At 41.6% G+C, this 16,993-nt stretch overlaps 1 protein-coding gene across 1 annotated transcript; it reads left to right on the top strand.

Moving 5' to 3' along the window:
- Positions 1-9,083: 9,083 nt before the first annotated feature.
- LOC122574352 (piggyBac transposable element-derived protein 1-like) lies at positions 9,084-9,566 on the top strand. The gene is given in 1 exon segment (XM_043741865.1): positions 9,084-9,566. A coding segment is annotated over 1 exon segment (483 nt).
- Positions 9,567-16,993: the final 7,427 nt, after the last annotated feature.

Below are 16,993 nucleotides of genomic sequence, written 5' to 3' on the forward strand. Positions count from 1 at the left end.
TTTGAGAGAGAAAACTTAACGAATTAAATTTAAGATTACAGGACAGAAGTCACTACATCGCTCAAGTGATAAGTGGAATAAATTCATTCAAAAAGAAATTGTTACTTTGAAATTCGCATTTTCTGAGAAATAATTAGTCCATTTTCCAAATTTGGAAATGGACAAAATGAAATAATGTTATTTTGCATAACATTTGGGCATACTTATGGAAGGATTTAGCGTTAGATTCCAAAAGTTCTCTGAATTGGTTTCATTTATGACATTTTTTATAAATCTTTTCACCTCTACAAACGAGGATGTATCTACTAAATTGATGGCTTATTTCCAAATTAATAGCTCGAGAAACTTGGAATTAAAAATTATAAATATAAAAAGTGATATATTAAGTTCACATCGGAATAATGAAATTTTCTGGAATTTAGTTGATAACAATAACTATCCTTTAATAAAAAAAATGTGCTCTTGAAATACATTCGCATTGTGGTTCGACATATTCGTGTGAATCTCTTTTTTCAAATATGAAGTATTTGAAATCCAAATATAGATTACGACTCAGTGATCCTCATTTAGATCGCTACCTATGAACTGGAAATACCACTTACGTACCAGATTATAGTAAGTTAGCTGAAGATACGCGATGTCAAATATCGCTTTAATATCTTTTTTTCTTTGGTATATGAGTTTGAGGATAGAATTTTATATTTTGCAATAATAAACGTATGTATAAAAGTTCGTTTAAAATAGAAAACACTCAATGTATTTTAATGTTATAAATTTTTCCTCATCAAAATGAATGTAAAGTACTCTGTGTCATAAAATTAATTATTCGGAATAATATTTATAGTGAAAAGGTTGCAGATCACTGCTATACATTATAGTGGGTACAGAAGAAAAGGGAAATTAGAAGGTCCTGTTACGAAAGATGGGGGCTTCTCGTTGTCTGGAATCAACCGCGACGACCGTGTCATGGAATTCGGGTGTTTTGGGCATGGAAGCAGAAAGTAATACTCCTTTTCAGTAATTTGGTGGCCTTGATCCTTATAGTTATTGTATCAGACAGTTAGGTGTCAATCCTTCGAGCGATATATCTGTTATTACGCATACAAATGTAACAAGGGTGAATACATAATCTTTGTGCGATAATGTCATTATTATGAAATTGTATTTCGATTTACGAAGTTAGCTTCAAATATATTTACTACCGCGTACATTGAACTACTGATTATTAAATTACACTGTATTATGGATAAATAGCACAATGGAGATAAGTGAAGAAGGTGCAACTATGTATATTGTGAATACGTAGAATTTTCTGGATACATTTACTATGTACATCTTAGGATTGTCTAATTAACACGCTGATCATCCATCAATATCGAATGTGTTTCCTATTGGCCAATGTTTACGTATCACTGTACGAAATTCCAATTACGCAGTACGAGATTCGAGTTACGTCGATCAAAGTCTGTATTTCAAAACATTATTGATATGCAGAAAATATTGTTTGCAGTTTACTGGCAATTTAAACTCACACTCAACGGCAGTATTATTTATCTCGAACAGTATAGTGCTTGTAGTTGTGTTGATTATGAGGTCCGTGAAATCTAAAAGGAACGTGATTGCAAGTGAGGCGAGCAGTGGTGGGAATGAATTTATTCATTCGAGGCGTAGAGGAATATATAGGATTTTATCAAGTTGTAATTGCGAAAATGATAACGAAATAGAATATAATGGACATTGTAACAATATAAGGACATGTTGCAAGAGCTAGTTTTGGAGGAGGAAATGGAAATCAGAAATGACGATCATCCTCGACTGGACAGCATTGAATGGAAAGCGTTTTCCAGGGAACAAAAGTCTTTTGCTTCCACTTGCAAAAATTGAATTTGCCAAAAGAATTATCTAGTGATGTTTGCCCAGTAGATGTTCTGCCCTGTTCATAAATGACAAAGTAGGAAGTTTCAACGTAAATTGCGAAAGGGATTATCCATTCCCTCCAATGGTTACAGTTTGTCGTGACCGCAGGTAGCTAAGGTAGGCTTCTGAGGAGCACTTCAAGTTGGTGGGGCCTGGTAAACACTGGTTTGCTAGTGGCCAATGGAGCAATGGCTATCCAAAATCCTTTTCCTCCTTCCCTACTTTTTTCATACCTATCCTTGAACACGGATGTACGATTCTTGGCGTGAACACCGACTTTTTAGGAAGACGACGTAGGCTTCAAAACCCACCTTTCCGAGTAGGAAAATGGGGTGATGATGTGGGCTAAACACCTACATGACGCGGGTTTTCCGACCGGCAGTTTTTGCGGGTCAATAACCTGCCGGACTTGCGTCAGCTCCTGCTTGGAAATAGACATGACAGTGTCTCGGCTGCCAGGTCGCAAGGATATATCTCTTACTAGGAGTAGTGATCGGTGCTCCTCCTGTCTTATTCCTTTATTCCGATCCCATTCCTTTCCAATCGAGTAACCCACTTGAGTATGGCACGGGATATGTCGCGCTCGAGTGGACTTCGATGGTGGTGGTAGGCGTGTACGTCTCACCCAACAGTTACATGGCTGCGTTCGAGGAGTTCTTAGATGCAATTGCGATGCCCATCCCTCCAGGTGCTCGTCCTGGAGAATTTAAATGCACTCCTTTTGCATTGTGAGAATCCTTGCACATACGTTATTGGCCGGACACTGTCGGATTAGGCACCGTGCCGCCGACTTCTGCCGGTAAACAGGGACTCAATCAGCACATTTGTGACACGGAGGGGGTGTTTCGTTAAGGACATCACATAAGACACCCCTAACGTGTTTCGACGGGTCTCAGGCTGAAGAGTAGCCGAAGATCCCTCTTGGACCACGTCTATATATTTATGGATGTGGAAGTTGTATCCGTGTCTAAAACAACGTCCGCAGGGAATGGTTGCAGTACTCGGGGAACGGAGAGTTTGCTGGGCATAAACACATAGCAGCTGAAGGAGAGAAACCGCAATTTGCTTCAGGCGGCCGTTACGGCGTTTCGGCGAGCTGGTTGTGGCCTGTACGGCAATGCGCAGGCTAGGCTTCAATGTCTTCCCGCCAAGTCTGAGGCCATTTGGATTTACGATAAATGTTGGAGGGGGACTCTTTCGCCCGGCCTGTGCATAAATATAGCTGGGGAGGCTGTCGAGATGGGGTCTCAGATGAAATATCTGGGACTCATTATGAACAGCCAATGGCTGTTTGGTCTGTATTTCGAGCTCCTAGCCTCCAAAGTGGTAGCGGTTGCCAATGCTTTATGCGGTATGCTACCGTACATTGGCGGGGTTGGAGTGGAGTGCGTCAACTGTACGAGGAGGTTATCCAATCCCGGGTCCTGTATGAAGCCCGACATTACATTTGTTTATTAGAGAGATATTTCAGTTTCCAAACAATTGACGTTGATATTCTATGACAATTATCTTCATTATCGCTTAGTGGTCGTTCATTGTGAAAGTAAATGACTGCGTTTACGATACCTAATATTCAACATGACGATTGTAAGTGCATCACTAATAAATTGATAAAACTTTAAAATAACTTTGCTTAACTTTAAACGAAATAAACTACATGAATGAAACAATTACAGATTATGAATGGTGGAATAATTGTAGCATATCTCGCCCAATAACTTTATAAATAATAATGAAAATTATATAATACAAGACAAAGGTAAGCAACAGATAAATATTTTCGTCAATATTAAATGAAAAATGTGTAAAGCTACTTTTTTTATTATAGCAAAGGAAATGCAATATGTTTGTTTTCCTTTCAATGGCAAACTGTTATAAAAGACGGGTATCAGGTTTAAGAATTACATATTATTTCGCTTTTTCCAAAAAAAATATTAGAAAGTCGACCATAATAGAGCACTTCTAATAAGAAGATCCCCAACATACAGAAGAGAATATTTTCAATTTTATAATATTATTAGTTAGAGCTCCCACACATGCAACGAGTTTTCCTGTTGCTCGTGTCCTCTACCTTCCTCTTTCTTTCGTCCGCGTTTGACTCAGGAACAGAAAATTGATGTAGCTCGATATTTCTTTATAATTGGTACTTTATTATAATTATACTTACCTTTATATTAATTATACTTACCTGAAGTGTAATTACAATGTAATTTTATTTTATTTAAAATTGCATTCAACTGCCAGAGTTATTAGCAAATTACAATAAAATCGTTCACATTCTTACGAATATTAAGGCCTTTTTTCTATTTCGTTTGGTAATTTTTACATTTAACGTATTAAACATTTTCTTCTAAATTAGTTAATGGTCACTTTTCGAAAATTGACCGCTATTATCTAATCTGATCTGATCGTTCTGCTGTAAATACATCGAATGTTAAAAATAAGAAACGAGAAAAGGAATTGAAATACAGCAAGATACAGAATTTATATTCAGACAGACCAGTTTAAAAAAAATGTAAATTAATTTAAGTCTCGAACTGCAGTGCTTTGGTCCGTTTGGACTACTTAGCAAACGACGGAACTTGTTTATGTTAGAACGATAAGAAGTCAGAGTTCCAAAACAATCCAAACGATAGATTTAACATCAGCATTCGGCAGCTCATAGATGGTTTGCAATGTTTGATGGTAGTGGTAGCGTACACGTTACACTGTTGCCATTCTGAATATCCTCATGAGCGTGGGTTCTGAGTTCAGGCTAATCCTGTATAGTTACCAATGCTACCGTAGGTCCGCGTAGGATCAAACTATAACGCATTCCGATTTTTGCTCCTGTATCTGACAGGGCTACTCAATACGCGCGAAGAACGAACATAGGAGGGGATTGGCGGAGACAGTTTCGTATGGATGGAGAAAGCAGCTGGAGCACCGTCTCGAGGAAAGGTAAGTGAATTTATGAATGCCCGCAAAACGTACAACATTGCTACGAAAGTAGAGTACCATCCACGTGAGTGATGTACCTCTGCTGAGTGATAACATGAACGTGTTTCAAGGTCAAAGAATCATCGCAGAAACGAAATCTAATGAGGAGAAACTCGAGACGAACCTTGAAGCTGCGGGAAGTGGTCGTTCGGTATATATCGTCGGTTTCCACGTGAGGTTTCTTTCGTCGATGCGTTCTTATCAGCCTACGGGTGCGTGCGTTGAAAGACTGTTCCTTTGATTGCGTAGAAAGAACCCGTTTCCCATGAAACTTGCGCACGTGGCACATCGGCGTACAGAAGTGCTATTCAGCATATAGGAGAGCAAAGTGCACTAGCAAACGAAGTAGAGCTGTTGATTATAAGATACTGTTGATTATACACGGATATGCGAGTAAACAAAAATTACACGTTCTACCTTGATATTTTATGACCCGAATTGTACCTAACTGATCCCAACTGAACCTAACTGAGCTGAATTGAACGGAATTTATATTTTCATCACTTTCGACTGTTCTCGATTTACATTTTCGCTTTGCAGGGAATTATTAAAAGTGATGGCATGGATATTACACTCAGTTATTTTATTTTATAGACGTATTTGCAGCGATGAAACAGGAAACTATGATTATTTAATTAGAGCTATTTCTTAATGTAGTAATGTAATGTAATAACGTGGAGAAATCCTCACGGACGCCCTGCCGCCCTCTGGGAGGCAACGGGGTAGTGTCGGACTCAAACCGACTAAACCTCGGCCACTCTCCGATCCAATGCTCGTCGGAAGGCACCGGAGTAGCCTAAGTGATGTCGACCACGGACGCTGGTGCTCGCCGAGCCCCTGTTAACTAGTGGAAGTCCGAGTCCTACGGTCCAGTTGGACAACATCCTCCCGCGTGTGTCCATTCTGGGGTTGCCCTATTGCGAAGAGTGGGCGTTGAAGTCCACCAAGACGAGCACCTGGCGGGGAAGGTAACTCCTATCTCTAACTCCGACCAGAAAGTTCCCAAACGCGGCCAGAGCGCTGTTAGGGGATACGAAAATGCCCACCAATACCGTTCCAGCCCACTCGAGGGCGACATAGCCGCAGCCACGATTGAGCAGGACGCCAGTTATCGAGTCATTCAGATCTCTGACTCAGTCGGGGACATCGGGAATACGATACGGTTCAGCCACCACCGCCAAGGTGACCCCGATCTCCTGGATGGTCTGGAAGAACAGATCTTGCGCCCGTCTCGACCGTCCCGGTTAGTCTGGAGAAGGCGCTTGAATTCACTGCGCCAGATCCATGGCCTCCTCCCGGTCATCTACCGCTCCTCTGGTACCTCCTTCGGCGCACGCTGGATCCGCTATGCTCTTCTTCGTAGCAAAGTCACGAGTTGATGGCACCCTCCTGTTTTTCTTCTTCGGCGGGCAGCACGCAGTTTCTCCCATGCGGTGGGCCACAGGTGCCCCGAGCGACTCGCAGAGGGAGCACTTGGGTATCAAAGCAGGGCAGCCTCTGGAACGATGACCAGCTTCGCCACACCTATAGCATAAGTGTGACCGGTCTACCGTCGATACGCACATCGCCCTGACGTTTCCCAGCTCCAAACATTTAAAGCACTGCAAGGGCCTCTTGGCGATGGCTTCGACCCTTGCAACCATCCCAGTGGAACCTTTCCTGCCTGGGCGAACTTCCTCGCTCCGACTAGTGGGCAACGTACCCAGGCCGAGTCGAGACCGTTTCTGGAGGTTCCGATCTCTCCGACCTGCACCTGCGCGCTGTCGCATCCCGCAGCCAACGCCAAGGCTCTTCTTTGGCGACGGACACGTCTATCCCGACCACACGCAGCTCCGTCATTCTGGCTGGAGCCGCGACTCCGACCGTGGCTGGGTCCCAGATCTGCGCCAGACGCATCGTCAGCGTGGATGCCTTCTTCCGGTCTTTATCACCGGAGACCTCCAAGATGATAGCGCCGGTCATGGCCTTACGCGTCTTAACCGCCTCGATGTCAACTTCTGCCGGCGGGATTTTCCCTCTTGCCGTCGGCAGCACCTCCGCGTATGACGTCATCGTCCCCTCGCTCAGAGTCAGGGTCACCGCAGATGATCGCGGTGAGCGAGGGAGCACAGCCTTCTTTAGCGCTTGCACCGGCACACCTTTCGGGTTTTTCGCCGAGGTCCCCGTCGATGCGGCAGCCCTGGGTTTCGGGATGCCCTTTGTCCTCCACCCAGACTGAGCGTCTGTTGCGGGTGAAGTCGTATAGACTTCGCTCCCCACCGCGCTCTCTGTGACTTTCTTCATCTTTTCCTTCTTCTTTTTCTTCTTCTTTGGCTCGACCACCTTCCACTCTTCACCCTAATGGTAATTGGATGGTGCTGGTGGTGTATTACTTACCTCCGAGGCGCTCTTCAATGGCTCTTATTATGGAGGATTCAAGCTCTTCAATCCTCTTCTCCAGGGCAGTGAGATGTGCGTTCTCGCTCTGTCCGTTTCTCGAGGGCCTCGTTTTCTTCCTCGAGCACCGACGGCCTTGCTTCCACGAGCCTGGCGGTCTGGGTGCCGCAGGTGGGTCCAATGCTCCTGGACTCCATCGTTCCGGCGGCAAGAGAGGATGCCACCTCCTTAAGGATCTTGATGTTAAGGATGATGAAGGGAAACTACATCCCTTAAGTTTGGACGATGTAGTCGCCGCCCTAATTATCTCCTCAACCCTCCTGATCATCTCAGCACCGGTATCAACAGCCGTAGCAATCCTTAGCTCACGCACGAGATCCTCGAGTATGTCCGGAGTAGTGCAAGTCACCTTCCGGTTTTTGCCCCTGGACCGCCCAGATGCTACAGACAGATTCGACTTCAACGAGGCTAACGATTCCTCATCATCGGACCTCATGCGGGCCCTCCAGTATCCTTCTCAGGAAGATGGCCTGGCGTCCGAGACCATGGAGGGAGCCAAAAATATACCCTCTGGCCCGTCCGCCGATCTCGATAACCTCCTCGCCTCGCCAAGCGCAGAAACCGATCCGGGAGCCTGACGGTCCACCTCCGAATGGCCGTGGTCGTAAGATGACGATACAGCGGGATCCATTTGACTACCCACAACTGCGCCGGTACTAGGGCCTCCCCTCCCTGTACTGTAAACTTTATCACCTTTCTTTTTGTCCATCATAATATATAGATCAATTGATCGCCAAAGTCGTTACCAGTGATTTCCGTCCAAGTGCCACTCACTCTTTCGCACCCTCCCCCGTCAATACCGGTGCAGGGTGACGAGGAGCCCCACTAGAAGATGAGGTGAGTGGTCTTGGCAGGTATGGGCCCACCAACTTCTCCGAGATTCTCCGCACCGGATTGGCAAGCTGACGAGGGCGAAAGGTACTGACCAGCCGCCACCCAGCCATAGGAGAATATCAGATCCCCCGAGGTTTCCCAGGGTGTGGTCCTATGCCCTGAGAACCCATACCCTCCTCGTGCTCGCCTGTGACTAACTACAACTAAGTCGCAACTGACTTTATCCACTAAAACATGCTTTTGTCACAGTTTTCGTATTCCTACCACACGCACCTGTTCCGCAGCCATCCATGACCAGAGATGGTCACGTATACCTTTTCCAAGTAACTACTTTTCTGAAGAACTGCGAACTGTTAGAAAAGAGATGCGTATACATCTGTATTGCACGAGCGAGGAATGAAAGAGAGAAAGCCAAAAGGAAAACGCCATGAGAAGAGCGCATCGAGTGTGTGTTGAATGATTGAATCTGCAATAAAACAAATTAATTCCTGTTTGAAGTGTATAAGAGAATAGAGCGGTGTACGTTAATACTTCAAGTTATTCAGTTACATATAAATTTTATATTTAATAAAATATTATATATTATTGCTTTAACAATATCCGTGCGCCACATGACCACTTCCACTTTCTATCTGTACTGTAGTTCATCTGGTCTTTCTTAACACGTTGATTGCCACGTCTGTTTTCACAAAAATCTTTGTCAGGCCACGCGTGCAGCAGTACCAAGCGTTCTCTGCTCGGTGCTCCCATCGATATTTTCGTAATGCGGGTTGCTTAACTGGTGGTCTTACCTCTCGTTTCTTTTGTTTCCATTCCTTCGCATTTGTTTCTCATTTCTCCACTTTCTACAAAATCAGTTTGAATCTTGGCTGAGCAACGAACGGTATAACTTAAAATCTCTGCCCTAATTCGTTACAATGTCGAAAAGAAAAATTGAAAACTTATTTCTTAGTGAGTCAGATAGCAGTGAAAAGGAAAGCTTATACGAGGCTTACACAAATTCGGATAGTAGCGATGAGGAAGAAATCAGATTTCCTAGAAATGGAAATATGAATAGAATTATAACGTCTGATTCTGACTCGGATATGGATAAGTGCAATCGTAGTGGTACTGAATGTAATGAAGATACTATTAACCACATTTTACAAGAATAGGTCATTGAGGAAGAAGGAAGAACTGATAATACCGAGGAAAGTACAATACAATTTAGTGAATGGAGTGAATTTAGTGGTCGGCAGAAGTCGTCAGAAGAAGAAGAATTTTCTTTTCCCGAGACAGGTGGCCTCATTAGGCAATTACCTGGAGATGTCAATCCATATGATGTGTTTGAGTTTTTCGTTGATGATGAAATAATAAACTTACTTGTATCAGAAACAAATAGATATGCGGAACAAAGTTAAATAAATCTGAGCTAACACCATGTTCACGGATGCATAAGTGGATACCAATCCTGAAGAAATAAAAAAATTCTTAGGATTGATCTTATATATGGGAATTGTAAAAGTAAACCTCATAGCTAATTATTGATCGAAAGACCCATTGCATAATTTTCAATTACCGCGTACTATTATGTCATGAAACAGATTCGAATTACTATTGAGTAACTTTCATTTTGCCCATAATACGTCGATTGCCCGTAATGTTCGACTTGGAAAAATACGTCCACTTTTCGACAAACTGGAAAGGTAGTATCAAAAAATATTCACGCCTGGAGAACACATTGATAAAACGTTGATTCTATGGCGCGGAAGACTCATCTTCAAACAATATATACCAAATAAAGCACACAAATACGGGGTCAAATTATTCAAATTATGCTCAAGCACGGGATATACATGGGCAATGAAAATTTACTCTGGTAGATCGACTGACAGTGTTAGAGAAACAGGATTGGCACACAATGTATGTCCACAGCTTGCAGAGAAACTTTTCTACTAAGGACGAACATTATACATTGATCATTTTTACACGAGTTATGAATTAGCGATATCATGTCTAAACCACAAGACCCATGTAGTGGGAACACTTAGGAATAACAAAAAATTCCTTCCAAAAGATATTCTTCGTTGCAAACTAAATAAAGGGGAGATGGTATCCAAAGAATATGATAATGGGATTGTCGTACTCAAATGGAGAGATACACGGGATATGAAAATTTTATCGACAAAACACGCTCCCATCATGGTACCAAGTACAAAAAGGAATCGTAGTATTCGTGCTGTTTCTTCAAGTCAACAGACATCTGCAACATTAAAACCATCAGCCCAAGGATGGGCTCTTCCGCTCTCCAATAAGGACAACGGTAGGGAATCCGCGGAGCGGGGAGACGTCGGAGGAAGAGGAATCCCCCTCTCGTCCAAAGCAACCGTTGGAAGAAGAGGAGGGTTGTCGGGTTGAGGTTCTGGAAGAACTCGTACAGGAGACGAGAACGACCTCTGTTGCGGACATCGGAGCGGAGCTGATATGGCGAACTGCGGAAGTCTCCAAGATGGCGGAGACATCTAGTCACCTTAATGATAATTATGTTAAATTACTTAGAGAGGCTGCGAGATCTACCGCCACGAGCGCGACTGAACTCGCACAGAGGACAGTTACCGCTTGTGGCGTCGGAGCCTCGATGGTGACTGCATTATCAATTATTTATAACAAAACTTCTAATATCAAAACACAAAATTAAATGATAATCCCATGTATAATCACACTATGTGTAGTAAGAGCAAAGAGGATTACTTATTCCAAAACACGTGAGCTAATATAACATCCTTGTAATAACATTTCAATAATAGTATAATAATTTATAGTTATTCGGCTATTGAAATGTGTAATATTTGCTTATTATTACTGATATAAATCATTTACTTAGCATTAATGGTTTCTAATGTATATATGGTGTAATCCTTTATTGGACAGATTACAAATTGTGCGTGATCTTCGTACAGGTCCACAAAAAATCTTACTTTCGCCATGTCTATGCAAGATTTTTTCGTGAAACATAAGGAGATATTTTGTTATAAACAGTATTACCTAAAACCTGTGATTACGGTCTGAAACAAATCTTCCGTATCGAATTTTTATCTTATGACACTAGCGTATATATAGTATCGGTATCAACGTCGCGGAATATAACAAAATCTTAAACCCATAAACAATTTTCTCAATTTGTGGAACATTACGTAGTCTCATCATCATATCACATCGTCATCATTATAGATTTATTTTGAGATATAATTCTCTCGCGATGCGAATAGTAAAGTGTCATCACATACGCAACGATATATCGTCGTTGGTATTGCTTTCCTCAAGTGTTGCTAACGACGATATATTGTTGTTCGACGCTAAAAGGGTCAAAGACAAGTGCCTCAAGTTAGAGGGCACGTACGGTATGGCTGTAAAAAAGTTTCTTTCCTTAGAACGCTCTCTTTACAAAAACCCTGCCTATAATACGCAGTATCAAGAATTTCTTTGCGAATACAAGAGAATAGATCACATTTCGGAAGTAGTGTTTGTTACCTCCCACACCATCCAGTAATAAAGACAAGCAGAGTCACTTCAAAAGTACGGGTTGTATTTGTTTCTTCTGCTCGATCGTCATCAGGAGTTTCATTAAATGATCATCAAAATTCTTTGGCGGAAGAACGTAAATGATCCGAGAAAAACGTATCAATAAAACACAGTGACGTACGGGACGGCATCCGCCTGTCGTATGTTATACCAATGAACTCAGAGCAAAGGACAGTACTATATAGTAGGGACATAAAAATTGAAAAAAGATTTTTATGTTGACGATTTATTAGCTGGGGAGAAGTCTATTGAAGCGGCAATTACGGTACGCGACAAAATCATTGACCTGACTGCGAAGGGAAGATTCAAACTCAGAAAGTGGGTATGGAACGAACCCACATAGTCGTTAGCAGCACGAACAAAAACAGACAATCCTGATTGTATTGTTTCAGATGATATAGATACAAAAAAGACTTAACGACTACATTAGACAGCTACGCAAGATATGTTAGGTTATTCGTTAAAACAAACTATAATAACACACAAAATTACAAAAAGGAATACTCTTTACACTAGTACAGTTATTCGATCCGCCCGATCTATTGGTGCCTGTAATAGTTCTCGCGAAACTTATATTGCGGGGATTATGGAAATGCCAAGTAAAATCAGAATGGAAAAAAATTCACCGAGTTATGATTCCTAGGTTTGTTATTGTAGACAACTACATCAAACTGCAGTTGCACAGCTTCTCTGATGCAAGTAAGCGAGTGTACGGAGCACCTATGTACATCCATAGCACAGATCCAACCAACACACCAGAATCATAAGATATATTTACTAGGCTCCAAATCGCGGATAGCTCCATTGAAAACTCAAACGTTACCAAGATTAGAATTATGTGCAGCAGTGTTACTAAACAAATTATTTAACAATGTTATTGAAACATTAAATCTTACATTCCAAATAATTACATTCTGGTCAGATTCGACGATACTACTGTAGTATCGTGGACAAATTGCCTAAAAAATATCGGATGAAATAGCGGACAGGAACCACCTGCATCACAAAGTACACCGCACGCAACCTTTCGCAGCATAGCGACCTACGTCAACAGACAGCAGGGACAACTCTAAGCGCGTGCCACCTTCGGAAAGGAAACACCTTCATCGCGAAGTGCACCGCCAACATCTCGCTGCATAACGAAGAACAGCAGACGAAATATCAATTCGAACGAAACGATAACATCGAGACGTAAGTCATACACTTGTTGATTCGCTTCTCCCCCTATACACAGCGTAAAATTATCGTATTGAAATTCACGCGCATATACCATGCCATCTAATCAAGAAGAACGCATAAGACAAGTAAAGAAGAAACAGGAAAGGTTCGCAAAAGAATTAGTAAATTTTCAATAATTACTTGATAACTATGACGAAGGCGGGTCAGTAACCGTCATTGAATACCTTTTAAACGATTTAGAGGCAGAATATGCTACGCATAGCGGAAATCAGAGCGAATTGGACGAGATAGACGAGGATCAGGCACGGGATATAAGATATAAATTCTTGGATAGTAAAGCACGCGCTACGGATATAATTGAGAGCGCTAAAAGGCAGTCCAGGAAGCCAACTGATAGGAATATACTAAACGCACCGGGCACATCATATTCAGATCTAGTCGCAAATGAAGTTGCGCTACGGAAAGTTCAATTACCTTCTTTTTCCGGAACCTACGAAGATTGGCCAGGGTTTGCGGATCAATTTCGCTACACAGTTTATAAGAATTCACGGATTGACGACTGTAAGAAATTGAAGTATCTCTGCTCTTACCTAACGCAGGAAGCGGTTAATGCAATAGCATCGTTAGTAAATACGGGTCTCAATTATCCTGTCGCATGGGAAATTTTGGAAATGCGATACAACCAATCGGAAAAAATCGAAGCCAACGATTTGAAAGTATTGTTCGATGTATCTCCTTTACAGCGGCCATCGCACGAAGTCCTAAAAGCCTATGTAAACGAATTGCAAACGCATTACAAAGCATTACGAGCACTCGACCAGCTAACAGCGGATACCGTGCTACTGTATTTGTTTACATCCAAGCTAGATCACAACACACAGTTACGACGGAAGGAAAGAATAGACCACAAACGCTTTCCAAGCGTCGGAGAACTATTCTACCTTTTGCACGGTCGCTGCAATGTATTAAGACAGATAGACAGATTGTATTAAGACCACACTATCCGACATGCTAATATAGATAAATCAAGGCAGCCAAATCAAACTAATTTAGCATGTCGATCACCGAAGATGTTTCCAAATGTTATTTTATCTACAGCCGTCACAAATCTCGGTGATCAAAGCTGGAAAATATAACGATGCAGAGTCCGGTTAGACTCCTGCTCACAGGCATATTTCTTGACTAACGACACATGTAAGCATCTAGGGTTAACCACACAAAGTATCGACATACCTCTATGTGACACTTACCAAATGACCTGACACATTAATCAAATAACTCGAGCAAAGTATCACTCACGAATCAGTGAGTATACGGCAGAGTTAACATTTTTGGTGGTCGACAAGGTCTCGCAATCAGTTCTACAAGAAGATATTTATCAAGGCAAGTTAGATTTATCAGGAAATATTCCATTAGCTGACCCAGAATTCCATCGATCAGCTGACGTCGACGGCCTCATTGGACCTCAGCTGTTTTGGAAGTGTCAACTTAGCAGATAAACATATGCAGTTACGAAATAACGAATTAGGTTGGATCGTCACGGGCAATTACGGGCACAAGGAAGCAACCATCCAAAGCAACTTGTAATGTAACACTGAAAGCTCTTCATGAGGAACTGAACAAATTTTGGAACCTGGAGGAAGGCTCTTCAACTAAAATTTTATCTCCGGAGGACCAAGCCTTCGAATCGCATCATGTGGATCACACCACTCGAGATTCGACCGGACGATACAATATCCGCTTACCATTTAAGCACAATTGTTCCCAATTAGGCGACACATACAGGTTGGCTCTAAGGACATTCCTTTCGTTAAAACGCCCCCTTCACCAAAAACCTACATACAAAGCACAATATCAAGAATTTTTGTGCGAATATGTGTAATTGTCACATGTCCGAGATCCCAAATGATCCAAGTGATGGCTGTTACCTACCTCATCACCCAGTCATCAAGGCAGACAGTGTCATGACCAAGGAACTCGTCGTCTTTGATGCTTCTGCCCGATCATCATCTAGGAAGTCATTAAATGATCTTCTAATGATAGGCCTCGCCATCCAGAACGATTTATTCACCTTGCTTCTAAGATACAGGACACACAAATACGTAATCGCAGACGATATTGCTAAGATGTACCGGCAAATAACCATTCATCCGGAGGATCGGCAGTGTCATAAAGTTCTTTGGAAAGAAAACATAAACGGCACAATAAAACTTGTCAATTAAATACCGTAACATACGGGACAGACTTCGTACCATACGTTGCTATACGTACTCTACACCAATTAGCGCAGGACGAAGAACATAGATATCCAACAAGGGCACGGACATTGAAACGTGATTTTTATGTCGAAGATTTGCTAACAATATAGAGCACTCTCAAGAAAGCAAGGTCGCTACGGGATGAACTCATTGACATAACCACGAAAGGGGGATTCGAGCTCAGACAGTGAGTCTCAAACGAACCCAAATTGATAGAGTCACTACGCGTGAAATCAGATCAGTCCAACCACCTCTCGTTAGACGATAAGGATACCAAGAAGATATTGGGACTACATTGGAAAGCTACACTGCGGTTAGGTTAATTGGGGAAAGATACTCCGGACTACACATTAACCCTAAGAGTGCTGAATACTTGCGGCCTATACGGTCCATACGGGCGGCGCGCGGTTAGCGCTGACGATTGCTGTGAACGGAATACTATTTCGCTATACTGAATTCTGTTGATTGACTATTCAAAGCGCAAATCGTAATAAGTTATAGTAATTCTTTTGCACGAGATAAAATGATTCAAGAGCGTTATTTTTTAGTATTAATTATTTATTATAAACATTGAAATTTACAATAAACTAGAATTTGGGCAATCAACTAGAAAACTAAATTTAGTAAATATAATACAAGTTAATAATTCAGTTGTGTGTGAAAAATTTCAAAACAATTACCGATACATAGCGTGTCGCTCCTTCTCTTATTTTTCACACAAACAACACATTTTCTTTTTGATAATTGTGTTGTGCCGACACGATTAGAGCATTTTGATGGAAAATGCCTATCAATTAAACGAAACGGTAAATCCTCAGACTTTCTCTTTCCTCCTCCTGCCATGCTTCTGCGTTGGGAATATTTTCGTAAAATGTCTCTTATCAACGCTAAATGAAATTCACTAAATTTTTATTTCGAAACACTAGATTTTTAATACAAAATATATGCATTATATATAGCTAAATCTAACAAGTGGAAAATAATTTTTTGTACCTCTTTATAGTTTTCCTTAGGGAATTAAGTGTACTCAAAATCATATCAACTCTATCTACAGCACCCATACGTTGGAATTATAGTCGGGAATACATGATGGTTTGTTCTTACATAATCCTGTACGATAATCCCTTTTCTCAGATTCAATCGATGCAACTGCATGTGCAGAAGACGACATCCAAACCTCCTTTTTATCATGCTATTTCATTGCCAATAAAATGCCAGTCGATCGGTAGCACATTTCTCCTCTCTTTAACTTTTCTTCCATGTGGGGCATATCTCTCCTATTTTTACGAACGGTTCCAAACGTGTAATAAAGTATATAAACGTGGACTCGTGTACCAATTATCCGTAATTATTGTATGGCCCTTTCCAAGATATGTCTGAAGCAGCGTCATCACAACATCTCCAGGGATTCCAATGGCTGTGTTACTTCTACCAATGTTTGTTTTTTGTCCAGTATAAATTATGAAGTCCAATACATAATTAGTTTTACAGTCACTAAGGAGAAATAATCTAATGCCGAACCTACTTCTCTTGGATGGTATAAGCTGTTTAAAATAACATCTGCCCTTGTACAGCAAAAGACTTTCGTCGACGCATATATTTTCGTAAGGTGCAAACGACTGCGAAAAGGAAATCTTTAATTTATCGATTACTGGTAGTATTTTTGCTAACGGATCTTCACTTGCTGTATTATTGTCGTTAAAGTGCAACATTTGTAATAGTACCATGTATCGATCTCGTGCCATTATTTTGCGGAAAATATTGTTTTCCAACAGTTCGTCCGTAGACCAATATTCTCTCAAAGACAGCTTCTTCGAACGCGGCATTAG

This window comes from Bombus pyrosoma, linkage group LG13 (assembly GCF_014825855.1).
Source record: "Bombus pyrosoma isolate SC7728 linkage group LG13, ASM1482585v1, whole genome shotgun sequence".
Lineage (NCBI taxonomy): Eukaryota > Metazoa > Arthropoda > Insecta > Hymenoptera > Apidae > Bombus > Bombus pyrosoma.